At 50.1% G+C, this 15,678-nt stretch overlaps 1 protein-coding gene across 1 annotated transcript; it reads left to right on the top strand.

Moving 5' to 3' along the window:
* Positions 1–5,269: 5,269 nt before the first annotated feature.
* Positions 5,270–12,407, top strand: LOC101824889 (RIMS-binding protein 3-like). The gene has a single exon (XM_005077564.4). It carries the CDS (start codon positions 5,331–5,333, stop codon positions 10,158–10,160), a length of 4,830 nt encoding a protein of 1,609 aa, XP_005077621.1. The 5' UTR covers positions 5,270–5,330; the 3' UTR covers positions 10,161–12,407.
* Positions 12,408–15,678: the final 3,271 nt, after the last annotated feature.

Raw genomic sequence — 15,678 nt, forward strand, 5'->3', positions numbered from 1 at the left:
CCTTTAATCCCAGCACTCGGGAGGCAGAGGCAGGCGGATCTCTGTGAGTTCGAGGCCAGCCTGGTCTACAAGAGCTAGTTCCAGGGCAGCCTCCAAAGCCACAGAGAAACCCTGTCTCGAAAAACCAAAAAAAAAAAAAGCAAGGAGAGAAACCCTATCTGGGGGAGAGGGGGAGCCCAGACATTGTGGTGCACACTTTTTTTTTCTAGATAAGGTTTCTCTGTGGCTTTGGAGGTTATCCTGGAACTAGCTCTTGTAGACAGGCTGGCCTGGAACTCACAGAGATTCACCTGCCTCTGCCTCCGGAGTGCTGGGAATAAAGGTGTGTGCCACCAACGCCCGGCTGTGGCTCACACCTTTAATCCCAGTACTTGGGAGCAATATGCAGGTGGATCTCTGTGAGTCTGAGATAGGTCTGGTTCAAATAGTGAGCTCCAGGACAGCCAGGAATATATACCAAAACTTTGTTTCAAAAACAAAAATTTTGATTATTCTTGCCTTCATCACATCAAGACTGCCTCTTCAGTATTATTTTTAAATGTATTTTTATGTGTGTTGGTGTTTTGTCTGCATATGTGTCTGAGCACCACCAGGTGTATGCCGTTCCCTCAGAGGCCAGAAGAGGGTATCAGATACCCTGAGATTGGAGTTACAGATGGTTATGAGCTGCAATATGGGTGCTAAAAATCAAACTTGGATCCTCTGAACCAGCACCCATCCATTTGTGTGTGTGTGTGTGTGTGTGTGCATTCGTGCACACGCATGCATCCCCCTGACTGTTACAGTGAGCTTGTGGGAAAGAGGACAACTTGTGGTAATTGGTTCTCTTCTTCTACCATGTGGGTTCCAGTAATCAAACTCAGGTCATCAGATGTACTGGCAAATACCTTTGCTAGCTGTGTCACCTCACTGGTCTGGGAAGAACTATTTTTTTTAAAGATTTATTTATTTATTATGAATGCAACATCCTGCCTCCATGTATGTCTTCACATACCAGAAGAGGGCGCCAGATCTCATTACAGATGGTTGTGAGCCACCATGTGGTTGCTGGGAATTGAACTCAAATGAGCCACCATGTGGTTGCTGGGAATTGAACTCAGGACCCCTGGAAGAACAGTCAGTGCTCTTAACCTCTGAGCCATCTCTCCAGCCCAGGAAGAACTATTTATTTATTTATTTGTTTGTTTATTATTTATTTATTGTGTATACAGTCTTCTGCCTGCATGCCAGCAGAGGACACCAGATCTCATTCAAGGTGGTTGTGAGCCACTATATGGTTGCTGGAAATTGAACTCAGGACCTCTGGAAGAACAGTTAGTGCTCTTAACCTTTGAGCCATCGCTCCAGCCCTTTATTTATTATTTTAAGTTGAAGATCATAACCCACACCTTTCATCTTAGCACTTGGTAGGCAGTGATTGGTAGGTCCCTATGAGTTCAAGGCCAGCCAAGGCTACATAGCAAATCCTTGTTTCAAACAACAACAAAAATGAAACAAAAAAGTGTTATATTGTTTGAAACAAATTTGAAAACCTCTGAGTTAAATGTCCTCCTGAAAGAATACTTTAAGACTGCTGAGTACCAGGTGGTGGTAGCACACGCCTTTAATCCCAGCACTCAGGAGGCAGAGGCCAGTCATCTCTGTGAGTTCGAGAGCAGCCTGGTCTATAGAGAATTCCAGGACAGGCTCTAAAGCTACACAGAGAAACCCTGTTTTGAAAAACAAACAAGCAAAAAAAGACAACCCTTCTTCTAACCCAGGACAAATTCAAAGCTAAGACCGTAATCCTACTTTCTTTTTTTTTTTTTTTTTTTTTTTTGGTTTTTCGAGACAGAGTTTCTCTGTATTGTTTTGGAGGCCGCATAATCCTATTTTCTTACTTGCCACTCTTACACCACATCTGCTTCAGTTCTGAAAATGATTATCTTGAACTATACTTCTCACGTTCGTGCTCCACAGGGACATTTTTCTGTGCCACCACTGCCCGGCTACTACAGAGGTGTTTTTTATAGGCTCAGGTGAATCTGGTTTGGAATATAAGTACAGCAGTCAGAAGGTCAGGTGCCAAGAACAGGGTTAATTGTAAGTCCCAGTGCTTGCTAGGAAGGCACCCCAAAGGAGCTTCTGATGGAATGTATGGACACGGAAAAGTAGCTAGAAGAAAGCTATACACGTGATTTTGTTTTTCTGTCTTGTTTTTCGTTGGGGGGAAAGAGGAGAGTCTGTTTCCTCTCTTTAAGGAATGGACCTTACCAACAACCTGGCTGAAGACTGGCCTTCACTCCTTGGCCAGCTTGATGCCTCTGCCTAACACCCCAATGGCCAGTGCACACCCTGAGGCTCCAGACCTTGCTCAAGGGTGGCATCTGAGTGTTGGAGCTAAGCAGGCCAGGAGACCACGCTGAAGAGCACCCTCTCTGTCCCTCCTGCCTTTTTGGTCCTAGGTCTTGTACAGAAAAGGCATTACATTTTTACCTCCTCTGAATCCACTTTGGTCAGAGACACAAAGGCATATTAGACATACTCATTCCTCAAAGGAGAAACAGCAGCAAGTAGAGTGGCCAGGGTACCAAAGAGGCTGTCGTATCTTGAGAACTCCAAGCCTAGCCAAGAAAGACCAGAAAGGCTTCCTGGAGTAGGAAACTACCAAATTAAATACCAAAGGACAGAAAAAAGTGAACAGCCAGCCAGGCAGTGGTGGCGCACGCCTTTAATCCCAACATTAGGGAGGCAGAGGCAGGCAGATCTCTGTGAGTTCGAGGCCAACCTGGTCTACTGAGCGAGTTCCAGGACAGTTTCCAAAACAATACAGAGAAACCCTGTCTCGAAAAACCAAAAAGAAAAAGAAAAAGATTTGAAAAGGAGCAGGAAAATGGTGGCACAAGCCTTTAGTCCCAGAACTCGGGAGGCAGAGGCAGGCAAATCTCTGAGTTCAAAGCCAGCCTGATCTACAGAATGAGTGACAGCCAGGGTGACATACAGAAACCCCATCTCAAAAAAAAAATGGTAGGGAGCTGGAATGATGAGGGATTATGAGTGTTTTCTGCTCTTGCAGAAAATATGGAAATATGGGTTCAGCTCCCGGTACCCACATGGTGACTAAACACTACTTGTAGTTCCAATTCCAGGGTATCTGAAGCTCTCTTCTGATCTCAAAGAACATCAGGCTTGCATGTGGTACACGTAAACTCAGGTAGGCACATATACATAAATGAATAAAATAATAAAACATCTTAATTTTTTTTTGCTATTTTGGAGGGATTTTTTTTTGAGACTGTGTTTCTCTTCATGGTACTAGAACTCAACTCTGTAGACCAGGCTGGCCTTGAACTCACAGAGATCTACCTGCTTTTGCTTTCTGAGTGCTGGGATTAAAGGTGTGAGCCACCACTGCCCAGCTTAACATCTGGTCTATAAAGCAAGTTCAAAGACATCCAGGGTTATACAGAGAGACCCTGTTTCAAAACAAATAGAAACCAAAATAACAACATAGGAACAAATAAAAGTTCTCAGATGTGTGCCCAAGACAGGACACTGGCTGAGAAAGGACTTAAGGCCTTGAGCTTCCACACTGCCCTTGTTAATCTAAAGATCCAGTGCAGGGGCTGGAGAGGTGGTTCAGTGGTTAAGAGCGCTGGCTGCTCTGCCAGCACCCACATGTCTGTCCACAACCGTCTGTAACTCCAGTTCCAGAGGATTCAACACCCTCACACAGACATGTAGGCAAAACACCACTGCACATAAAATAAAAATAAATCATTAAAAAAAACTTTCTTTAAGCCGGGCGGTGGTGGCGCACGCCTTTAATCCCAGCACTCGGGAGGCAGAGGCTGGCGGATCTCTGTGAGTTCGAGGCCAGCCTGGTCGAGGCTAAGCTAGTTCCAGGACAGCCTCCAAAAGCCTCGGAGAAACCCTGCCTCGAAAATCAAAAAAAAAAAAACTTTCTTTAATGTTTATTTATTATATATACAGTGTTCTGACAGAAGAGGGAGCCAAAACTCAATAGAGATGGTTGTGAGACACCATGTGGTTGCTAGGAATTGAACTCAGGACCTCTGAAAGAGCAGCCAGTGTTCTTAACCTCGGAGCCATCTCTCTAGCCCCCCCCCAAAAAAAACTTTTAAAATTCAGTGCAAACAGTGAGGCTAAGACAGAATTGTAAATGGCTTGGCTAAGATACTGGGGAGGGAATCCTCACAAGTGACCCTGAAATGGAGCAATTAGAGATTACTCATGAACTTTGGAGGTAGAATTTTGCATGTTTGAATCCCCACTTAGCTACTTAGCTGTGTAGCCATGGAAAGTTCCTCATCTCTTAGCATCCTTGCTGGATGAAGGTAAAGATCAATCAAGAAGCCAGAGATCTCAGGAGGTGGTGGCACATGCCTTTAATTCCAGCACTCGGGAGGCAGGGGCAGGCGGATCTCTGTGATTTCGAGGTCTGCCTGGTCTGCAGAGAGAGTTCCAGGACAGCCAGAGTTACCCTGTCTCGAAAAACAAACAAAAAGTTTTAGTTGATGTAGGAAAACACTTAGCAAGCAGGGATTCTAGTAAGAGTAGCAGAGATGTTACAGCCACACTGGGTAACCTCACCCACTTAGGGGCTCAGGGCTCGCACAAATTTAAGCAGATCTTGTAGTAAGTACTCAGTTACCTAATTCAAACACTGTACCAGAACCCGGCGTTGGTGGCACACGTCTTTAATCCCAGCACTCTGGAGGCAGAGGCAGGCGGATCTCTGTGAGTTCCAGGCCAGCCTGGTCTACAGAGCAAGTTCCAGGACAGCCTCCAAAACAATACAGAAGAAACCCTGTCTTGAAAAAACAAAACAAACAAACAAAAAACCCAAAACAAAACAAAACACCGTACCAGAAACCCTAGTAAAGCCAGGTGAGGTCTGACCACACCCATTTTTACCCACACCTGTGGCCCCTTTCTTCAGGCTCAGGAACGTGACAGTTCAGGGTCCCCACGAGGAATCTAGGTCTGAAAGGGATTGATTTCAGTCAGTGTTCGGGAGAGAATAGAATGGGTCGCAAAAGTCACGGAGCAGATGAAATGTGAGCTCAAATATATGCCCAAGGTATCCCGGGAAGTTCAGAGGCCAGTTTGAAAGAGGCCTCAGGAGTCGCGCCCTTCCTAGGGCGCTCAGTCTGGGAAGAGGCGGCAGGTTTTAAGAGAGATCACCCCCAAGGCGGAAGGGGCGCGCGGAGGACCCCTAAGAGGAGCCGGAAGGGGCGCGCGGGGCGGTTGGCAGCGGCCGGGGGCGGCGGCCGTTGGCTAACTGGCCTACCAGGCTAGCTCTGGCTTCTTGCCCGGCTGCTGCCACAATGACAAAGGATTCACCCACCTCCGTGGGTGGTGGTCGCGCGTCGCCCAAGAAGCCAGGCAGCCCCGGCCCAGCGGCAGCAGTGCTGGAGGAGCAAAGGCGAGAGCTAGAGAAACTGCGGGCAGAGCTAGATGCCGAGCGCGCGCGCGGCCGGGCAGAACGGCGACGTTTCGCGACCCAGGCGCGCCAGCTGCGGGAGTCCGCCGAGCAGGAGCGGCAGCAGCTGGCTGACCATCTGCGCTCCAAGTGGGAGGCACGACGCCTCCGGGAGCTGCGGCAGCTGCAGGAGGAGGTGCACCGCGAGCGTGAGGCCGAGATCCGGCAGCTGCTGCGCTGGAAGGAGGCAGAGCTTCGGCAGCTGCAGCAGGTGCTGCACCAGGAACGCGATGGTGTAGTGCGCCAGGCTCGGGAGCTTCAGCGCCAGCTGGCCCAGGAGCTAGTGAACCGCGGTTACTGCGGCCGCTCGGGGGCGTCCGAAGCCTCTGCGGCTCAATGCCGCTGTCGCCTGCAGGAAGTGCTGGCATTGCTGCGCTGGGAGACCGACGGCGAGCAAGCCTCGCGCATCCGCCACCTCCAGGCGGCGCTGGACGCGGAGCGCCAGCTCTTTCTTAAATACATCCTAGAGCACTTCCGCTGGCAACCCGCTTTGCCTGAACCCGCGGACCCTCAAGCTGCGCATTCCTTGGGAGAGCCACCCCTAAAAGCCCAGAGCAACACTCGTGGTACCTCAAAGCCTGCTCGTCGACTCGGATCTCTCGAAAGCCTGCGCACTGACGTACGAGTTAGCTCTCCAGACGACCTGCTGCTCACGCGCGCCAGCTCCCTCGAATCCTTGGCATCAGCACATTCCTGCTCACTCGACAGCACACGGAGTTGTTCCCGGGCTTCCGAATCCGAGGTAGGGGCCCCTTCGACCAGCGCCTCCAACCCAGTTACCTCCAGTCCTCCTCCGCCGCCTCAGCTTCCATCAATACATAGAAAACCTAGTGACCTGCAGGGAGAAAGCTCTGAGAACAAGCCCTGCGAAGCACCAACCCTCTCACCACCAGGTCAGGACTACCAGGAACTGGTGAGGCAGAACTCGGAGCTGGCCGAGGCATTGCAGGTGCTGGTTCGCCGATGCTGTGACCTGCGCGAGGAGAACTTACAGCTGCGGTGCACGGACTTCTCCGATGAGACCGATGAGAAAGTGAAGTGGCTCAAAGTGAAGCACTCAGAGCTGACCGATCTCGCTCAGCGCCTTGAAGACAGGGCCCGCAAACTGCAGGAGACCAACCTTCGGGCGGCGAGCGCTCCTGTGCCGGGTGAGAGCCTCGAGGGCCTGGACCAGGGCCAAGTGTTTGCCAGTCAGCGCGCTCAGGATCTGTCAGAACAGGCTGGCGCGCTGCAAGCCAAGGACCTGCAGATCGAAGCACTGAGGCGGGAGTGCCACCTGCTGCAAGCGCACATCGCCGCGGATCTCGGCAGCTCCTCGCTTCCTGGAGAGGGCGCCACCTGCGCGCAATGGTGCAACATCAGTGACTTGGACCGGCTGCAGCGTGAGTCTCAGCGGGAAGTGCTGCGTCTGCAAAGACAGTTGACTCTACATCAGAGTAAAGCCGGAGCCCGGGCAGAAGCAGGCAGCCTAAGCTCACCGTCTGAGATAGCGCGATACCAAGTGCAGGCCCTGGAGCAGGAGCTGGGTGCACAGCGGCGGGAATGCGAGGAGCTGAGCGCTCAGGCAGCCGCCGCAGAGCGGCGCTACAAGGAGGCAGAGGCACAACTGCAGGCTGCGCTGAACAAGGGCGCCAGGCTGTCGGAGGAGAATGCACGGCTGCAGGCCCTGGCCAGCTGGGTGAAGAAGATGGCAGATGAGAACAGCAATGTTCCCCGGCAGCAAAACCACTCGAGGCAGAGGCAGGATCTCGAAGCCACTGGTCTGCTAGCTGAGCAGCTGCTGCAACAAGCGGAATATGTGCAAGACGGGTGGCAGCAGCTGCAGTACTACCAAAATAAAGCCCCTGGTGACCCCCTGCCTTCTGGGAAAGAAACACAGGGGTTGCAGTGTCAGCCTGGCCACCCCCTGGAGACAACAGAGACCACCCAAGCTTCAGAATCCCAAACCAGGGATAGCAGGAGACCCAAGTTCAAGCCAAAGTCTGAGGAACATGCATTGTCACTGCCTACCAGGGACACAGAACCTCCTGTTTGTCTCTCCCAGCAGGAGAACTCAGTTTCCCTTGGGGAACCAACTGGTATGCCCCAAGTGTCAGAAAAAAATTCTATCAGTCAGCCTCTGGACTCCAGGCCCCAAGCCAAGAAAGCCAGTTCCCAGTCAAATTCCTCCTCTGAGGTAGAATCCATGTGGGCTACAGTGCCATCTTGCCTTTCTCTGGACATGGATACAGCAAGTGAAGTGGATGATTTAGAGCCAGACAATGTGTCCTCTCCCCTGGAAATGAAGAGCTCTGAGACTCCCGCCACTCCCCAGCTCAGGGTCTTCTTGGCTAGACACAACTACACTCCATTTGAAGGGCCTAATGAGCATTCTCAAGGCAAGTTACCCCTCACAGCCGGGGATTATGTGTATGTCTTTGGGGACATGGATGAGGATGGCTTCTATGAAGGGGAGCTTGTGAACGGGCAGCGAGGGCTGGTGCCCTCCAGCTTGGTGGAGCAGATTTCAGGAAGCCATATCCTGAGCCATGTGCGCCCCAAGTCCCCTGACATGAGCCCCACTGCACTGCCGCCTGAGCAGACCCACGCTTTGAAGAAAGGCAGCTTGTCACTCGGGGACGCTCAGGGGTCTCTGGAGAGAGGCCTGTGTCAGGTGGGAAGGACAGACTCTAAGACAGATGTGGCAGCAGAGATCTTGGAAACGAAGACAGAAGCCTGCTGGCTGGGCTTGAAACCAAGCATGGAGGAGCAAACCGTCTCCAGACCCCTTCTGGAGGCTAAAGGTGTGTTCTATCTGGCCCCCATGCAACTGCAGCTGCAGAATGTCACAGCTACCTCTGCCACGATTACATGGACCTCTGGCAGTAATAGATACCCCCATGTGGTGTACCTGGAAGATGAAGAGCATACCCTAACTCCCTCAGGCGTGAGCTGCTACACCTTCCAAGGCCTGCATCCTGGCACACGGTACCGGGTGAGGGTGGGGGTACAGCTACCCAGGGACCTGCTCCAGGTGCTCTGGGAAACAATGTCCTCCACGGTAACTTTTGATACACCTTTAGCAGGCCCCCCTGACCCTCCTCTGGATGTGCTGGTGGAGCAGCATGCCTCTCCGGGGCTCCTGGTGGTCAGCTGGCTTCCTGTGACCATTGACTCAGCCGGGTCCTCCAATGGAGTGCAGGTCACTGGCTACGCTGTGTATGTGGACGGGTTCAAGGTGACAGAAGTTGCTGATGCCACTGCTGGAAACACCCTGATGGAACTGTCCCAGCTTAGGGTTCCCCTCACATGCCAGAAGGTGTCAGTGAGAACCATGTCACTCTATGGCGAGTCTCTGGATTCTGTGCCAGCTCAGATCCCCGAGGACTGTTGTTCTTATTACCCATTCCTAGATACTCCTCCTTTTAGCTACACAGATGGGGACCCTTCTACCTGCAGAGTTGTTTCTCTGAGTACCAAGCCCAGCTCCCACACCCCTGGAAGCTGTGGGGAGCCTCAGGCTAAGTTTCTAGAAGCATTCCCTGAAGAACTTCCAAGGAAGCATTTACCAGTATCCAGTCTGAGCTCAGAAGGGGCAGACAACCAAGTCCAGGGGCCCACAGGGTCGTGGAAGGACTATGAAAAGGGCCTGTCTCTTCAAGAGAGTCCCCAGAACCACAAGCCACCTCTGCTCTTTGGCCACTCTGGGGTGGAAGAAGGCCACTCCCCACACATGTGCATCAGTGGATGTCCTGCTCCAGGATTCATCCATCTCTCCCCAGAGACTGGGCCCAGGAAAGTACTGTGTTGGGAGAAGGCTGGCCTTGAGAAAGCCCTTCAAAAGCCGTATGCCCAGATGCTCCCACCTCACCAGCAAGACTCCAGTCAGTACCCGACAGCTGACTTCCATCATGTTCTGGAAGAGGAGGCGGCTGTGTGTATGGATTCTCGGTGCACAGAGAAACTAGGGCAAAGAAAGAACAAGTTCCAAAGTGGACAAAGACGGGAGACTCCAGGAGGCAAGAGAGAGTGCCAGTTTCACGAGCCTACCTCAGCGTTGTGCCCAGTGCCAACCAGCAAAGTCATTAAGATGGCAGGTGGTATCCCTGAGCAGTTGGAGACAGAAGCTAACAATCTAGTCAGGGTCTTTGTTGCCCTCTTTGATCATAGCCCCCTGGTAATGCCTGTCAATGCCAAGTCTGCAGATGAGGAGCTGGTATTCCGGAAAGGACAGTTGCTGAGAGTGTGGGGGTCACGGGATCCCCATGGCTTCTACCATGGAGAATGCAATGGACGAGTGGGCAAAATCCCTGGGCACCTGGTAGTTGAGGTGGAGGTGGGCACAGAGCAGACAGACAGGAGGTGGCACTTGCCAGTACAAGGGCATCTGCATTCTGAGGCGCAACATGAAGACTTGGCGGGCCTAACCAACTCCCAGGGACCTCTGATGCCTCAAGGGAACTCCAGAACACCCACACTGTGGACCCCAAAGACAATGGTGGCAGCTCTGGACTATGACCCCAGGGATGGGAGAGCAGGGGTCCGGGCAAAGGGCAAGCTTGTGCTGAGGGCTGGAGATGTGGTCACAGTTTATGGGCCTGTGGATGATAAGGGATTCTACTACGGTGAGTATGGTGGACACAGGGGCCTGGTCCCAGCCCATCTGCTGGATGAGTTGCCTGTCCACAGAGAATAAGGAGGACTCCTTTGTAGGGTGGTAGCCTCTGGCTGCCCACATTCCTTGGAAAGAGAAGCAAGCACGTGTACCTTCACACATCACCCCTCCTCATCAGCCACCTTAAGACTGGCTCCAGGCCAAATCACCTGAAACTGATAACAGTCCTCAGATGTCCTTCTAGTGTCCAACAAAGGCAGGACTTAAATCTGAGTTGTTTCCAAAAGAAAACTAAACCAGCCAACCCCGAGAGTTTGATAGGCATTTTCAAAGGCATGAATAACCATGATGGGTACTAGAAATGCCTTTTTCTGTGATACTATGTTTTCTTTAGCAGGTTAACATTATCCATCCATTGCCTTGTATGAAAGTCTCAAGAAAAGTTGCATCTTAAAAAGAAAAAGCAATCAGAATGCTATTTTTCTAGTTTATGTTCAACTCTCATTAAACTGTTCATAGAAAAAGAGAATACTTTGGAAGTTAAAGCATGGCCAAGGGAGCAAGGGCATGCCTCCTCTGCACTGCCTTTTGCCCAGTGCATGTAGAATCATGGCAGAAGTCATTTCTTGAGAGGAAAGATACATCCTCACCCTAGGGTGAACCTTCCTTGGGGCTGGCTTACCTGGTCAGAGAACCCAAAGAAGCATAGCTGAGAAGTCCCTGGGCTGGGGGTCTGTACTGCCAGGTGGAGTCAGTGTTGCTTAGCTGGGAGCCCTATTCCACACTCCAGTAATTAGCTGATGTTCCCATGATGCTTTGTAAGAACGTCCCGTGGGAAATTATTTCATGTCAAACTTTACAGAAGGACCTATGGGGACTCAAAGGAGACTGGTTAATGTCAAGAGTCACACATCTCCTCCCATGGGCTTCAGGGTTCTCCAGGCCAGTGCACATGAAGGATGGTCGTCAGCCTTTTCCCCTCAGATCCAACAGTGTTATCAGAGAAAGAACTCTGCCTTCCTTAGTGCAGCCAGAAATGACTGAAGCCCCCTGAGGCAAAAATATTGAGTCATCTCTGTCCCACAAGGAGGAGGTTAACTTGGACTTGAAGACTGCTATCTGAAAGTGGGAAGAAAGAGGCAGCTAAGAGATCCCTCAAAGGTTATACAAACTCCACGGAAAGACACAGAGTGGAGTCGCACATCCATTCACCACTCGAGAGCTGAGATTGCAGAGTGGAGAGGAAATCCACCGAATCCCCACAGGCTAAGGGCCATTGTCCCTTCTCTCAGTCTCCACGACCTAGGAGGAATGGTCTCAGACTCGCTTGCAGCTAATGGAGGGTAGGGGGCACCGAGGACTGCTCACCTTGCTGGGCTTAATCTGCCACGTAGTGCTTTTTCTCTTACTCCTTTAGCAGCCTGGAACAACACCCTTTCCCAATCATTTTTATTTCTTTTTGTCTTTGTGTGTTCTTGAGAACATACCATGGTATATGCATGGAGGTCAGAAGACAGCTTGTGGGAGTGAGTTCTCTCCTTCCACCATGTAGGTCCCAATGATCAAACTCAGGACTTTAGACTTGGCAGCAGGTGTCTTTACCTGCTGAATCATCTTACAGGCCCCACAGATGTTCTTTAAAAGGCTGGGGCTGATGGTGCAGTGTGTGAAGGCACTGTAGCCAGCTCTGAAGATCTGAATTCAGTCCCCTAAAATCCACATTGTGGAGGGAAAGAACTCTTTCAAGTTGTCCTTTGACCTCCACACATGAGCCATGGGATTCTCAGGCCTACACACATATACACACAACATAAGTATAAAATACCCACTGGGCATAATGGCACACGCCTTTAATCACAACTCTATGGAGGTAGAGGCAGGTGGATCTCAGTGAGTTCAAGGACAGCCTGGTCTACATCCAGAGTTACTGGACAGAGAGAGATGATGTACTACACCCCCCCCATTCAAACAAAAAAAATCAACACCAAAGAAGCTGGAGAGATGATGCAGCAGCTAAGAGCACGGGCTGCTCTTCCAGAGGACCTGGGTTCAATTCCACATGGCTGGTCATAGCTACCTGGAACTCCAGATCCAGGGCATCCAATGCTTCCTTCTGACTCCTGTGGCACCTGGCATGTGGTATACATACATATATGCAGGCAAAACACTTATACAATAAATCCTTAAAAATGAAATTGTAAATACCAACCAAAATATAAACTGCACTATCGAAGGAATTAGGGTTATAGTTTGGTAGTGAATCATTTGCCTGGAATATGTATGCAAAGTCCTGTGTCTGATACCTAGCGTACTAAAAAGTACCTTAAATTGTTTTGGAGACAGTTTATTTGTGAAGCTCTGGCTGTATTGGAACTCATTTGGTAGACCAGGCTGGCCTCGAACTCAGAGATTACTCTCCTCTGCCTCATAAGTGCTTAAGGCCTGTGCCACCACAGCCCAGCGCTAAAAAAAAAATTTGTTTTTCTTTTTTTTTTTTTTTTTGTTTGCTTTTCGAGGCAGGGTTTCTCTGTGGTTTTGGAGCCTATCCTGGAACTAGCTCTTGTAGACCAGGCTAGTCTCAAACTCACAGAGATCCACCTGCCTCTGCCTCTCAAGTGCTGGGGGATTAAGGGTGTGCGCCACCAAGACGGGATAGTTTTTGTTTTTGTTTTTTTTTTTTGTTGTTGTTGTTTTTGTTTTGTTTTTTCTTTTTTTTTTTCTTTTTTTGGCTTTTTCGAGACAGGGTTTCTCTGTGGCTTTGGAGACTGTCCTAGAACTCGCTTGATAGTCCAGGCTGGTCTCGAACTCACAGAGATCCGCCTGCCTCAGCCTCCCGAGTGCTGGGATTAAAGGCTTGGGCCACCAACGCCCGGCTTGTTTTTGTTTTTTCAAGACAAGGTTTCTCTGTGTAGCCGTCCTTGGCTGTCTTGGAACTTCCTTTGTAGACCAGGCTGGCCTGGAACTCACAGAGATCCGCCTACCTCTGCCTCCCGAGTGCTGGGATTAAAGGCGTGCACCACCACCGCCCGGCACCAACCACCATCTTAACCACTTTTAACTGCAGTCTCAACGAAAGCCCCCAAACTTTTCATTTCACAAACTGAAACTGAGTCTAACAAACGATCATGCCCATCCCCCACGAAGCTCCCGCAACCATTAACTTCCTCTGAGACACTGCCTGGGGTGCTTTCAGTCAGAGCTGTGAAAAGGCTCCTGCGGGGCAGTCTCCTGGGCCCTCTTTCTCACCTATGTGATTCCTTCCATTTTTCTTGATATTCCGCAACATGTGATCTGGGCAGACCTGTTTGGACCACATTTGCCTTGTAAGACCTGGTGTTGAGAAAACAGGATATTTCTTTTTTTAACCCTGCAGGCCTGGAATCCAGTTGACTCCCCTCCCCACACACATTTATGGGAGGTGGGGAGGGCATGCCTGTGAAGGTCAGAGAATAACCCGTGGGTCCCAGAAATCTGGTTTAGGTCATTAAGCTTGGAAACACTTTTGCCCACTGAACCATATCCCTGGTTCCTCTCCCCACCCCACCCGGCTAAGAACACCCAGAATGCCCCCCACAAACCCACAGCAATCATTTCTCTGAGGGCTGGAAACAAGTGTCAGGTCTGCCCAGTCTGGCAACAAACTGCGATCTTCTCACAACCTCGCTCCCACAACTTTTTTGTTTTGTTTTGTTTTTTCCAGCCAGGGTTTCTCTGTATTGTTTTGGAGGCTGTCCTGGAACTCTCTCTGTAGACCAGCCTGGCCACAAACTCCTGCCTCTGCTTCCCGAGTGCTGGGATTAAAGGCGTGTGCCACCAACGCCTGGCTTCCCATAACTCTTAAGTCCCAGGGGCCATAGGACATTTAAGGAAATAGTTTTTGAAAATAGACTGGAAGAGACGGGGCAATTAAAAAGGAAGCTGATGAAGGCACCAGTAGAGTGCTGGGGCAGGGAGACATTGTTTTGGGCCCAGCTTGGTTCTTTCAAGAACCCTGAGAACCTAGAGACCGGCCCTGAGCAGCAGAAAGGGTCTATCGACGGTGGAAAGGCTACAGGTGAAGCAGGATGCCTGGCTGTGTCTGTAACGGCCCCTCCCTGGCTGACCACATGGCTAGAGACCCTAAGTTCACACCGTAAGGGAGGTAACTAAGAAGACCCCAAGAGCCTATGCCATGAGCAGAAGGACAGGGATCAGTGAGCTGGTGTTGACTGACACTGTTCATCACTCCCTGAAAGAGCCCATTTGTCCCCTACTACCCCGTTCCCTGTGTATTTTTTTTTTCTTTTTTTTTTTTTGGTTTTTCGAGGCAGGGTTTCTCTGTGGCTTTGGAGGCTGTCCTGGAACTAGCTCTTGTAGACCAGGCTGGTCTCGAACTCACAGAGATCCACCTGCCTCTGCCTCCCAAGTGCTGGGATTAAAGGCGTGCGCCACCAACGCCCGGCTCCCTGTGTATTTTCATCAGTGTCTGGCCCTGTGTATTTTCAAACTGAAGATGAGATGAACTGATCCATCCCACTAGATATTGTGCTAGGCGTAAGGCCCTGTCTTAAGACAAAAGAACAAAACAGAGTTGGAGAGTGCTTGCTTGGTATGCAGGAATTTGATCCTAGCACTGAATATAGTGGGGCATGGGGGTCCCCAATAGGCCAAAGGTAAAGGCTGAAGAAACAAAAGTTGAAGGTCATTCTCTTGAGTAGCATATAGAGTGTGATGTTAGCATTCTCTGAGTCAGAATCTCACACACAAAAATTGACCGTGGTGGCACCACCTTTAGTCCCAGTACTCAGGAGGCAGAGGACTACATAGAGAAACCCTCCTTCTCATTGGGCAGTGGCTATCCACGTCTTTAATCACAGCACTCAGGAGGCAGAGGCAGGTGGATATCTGTGAATAAGAAACCGGTCTCAAAAACAAACAAAAAGAACTAGATGGTGGTGGCACACACCTTTAATCCCAGAACTCTGGAGGTAGAGACAGCCAGATCTCTGTGAGTTTGAAATGAAACACTCTGAGTTTGAGCCCAGCCTGGTCTACAGAGTGAGTTCTAGGGCAGTCTCCAAAGCTACAGAGAAACCCTGTCTCAAAAAAAAAAAATAAATAAATAAATAAAAGAAAGAAAAAGAAAAGCCAAAAAGAAAAAAAAAAACAACCCTTTCTCAAAAAGCAAAAACAAAAAAAATCAGCTTCGGAGGCTGGAGAGATCGCTCAACAATTAATAGCCATGGCTGCCCTTCCAACAACCAGGATTAAACTCCCAGCACCCACATAGCAGCTCATAACCATCTGTAACTTCAGGGATTGAATACCCTTGTCTGACCCACGAGGCACATGTGTGTTGCACAGACATACATGCAGAAAAAAACACTCATACACAAAGCCGGGCGTTGGTGGCACACGCCTTTAATCCCAGCACTCGGGAGGCAGAGGCAGGCGGATCTCTGTGAGTTCGAGGCCAGGCTGGACCGACAGCCTCCAAAACAGAGAAACCCTGATGTGTAAAACCAAAAAAAAAAAAAAAAAAAAAAAAAAAACCACTCATACACAGAAAAAAAAATGTTCTTGATTTTTCAGTACAGAGTTTCTCAATGTAACAGCCCTA

Source organism: Mesocricetus auratus, unplaced genomic scaffold (assembly GCF_017639785.1).
Source record: "Mesocricetus auratus isolate SY011 unplaced genomic scaffold, BCM_Maur_2.0 Super-Scaffold_100008, whole genome shotgun sequence".
Classification (NCBI taxonomy): domain Eukaryota; kingdom Metazoa; phylum Chordata; class Mammalia; order Rodentia; family Cricetidae; genus Mesocricetus; species Mesocricetus auratus.

Coding starts and splice junctions, on each gene's coding strand:
- LOC101824889 (XM_005077564.4), top strand. CDS start 5,331: ATGACAAAGGATTCACCCACCTCCGTGGGTGGTGGTCGCGCGTCGCCC.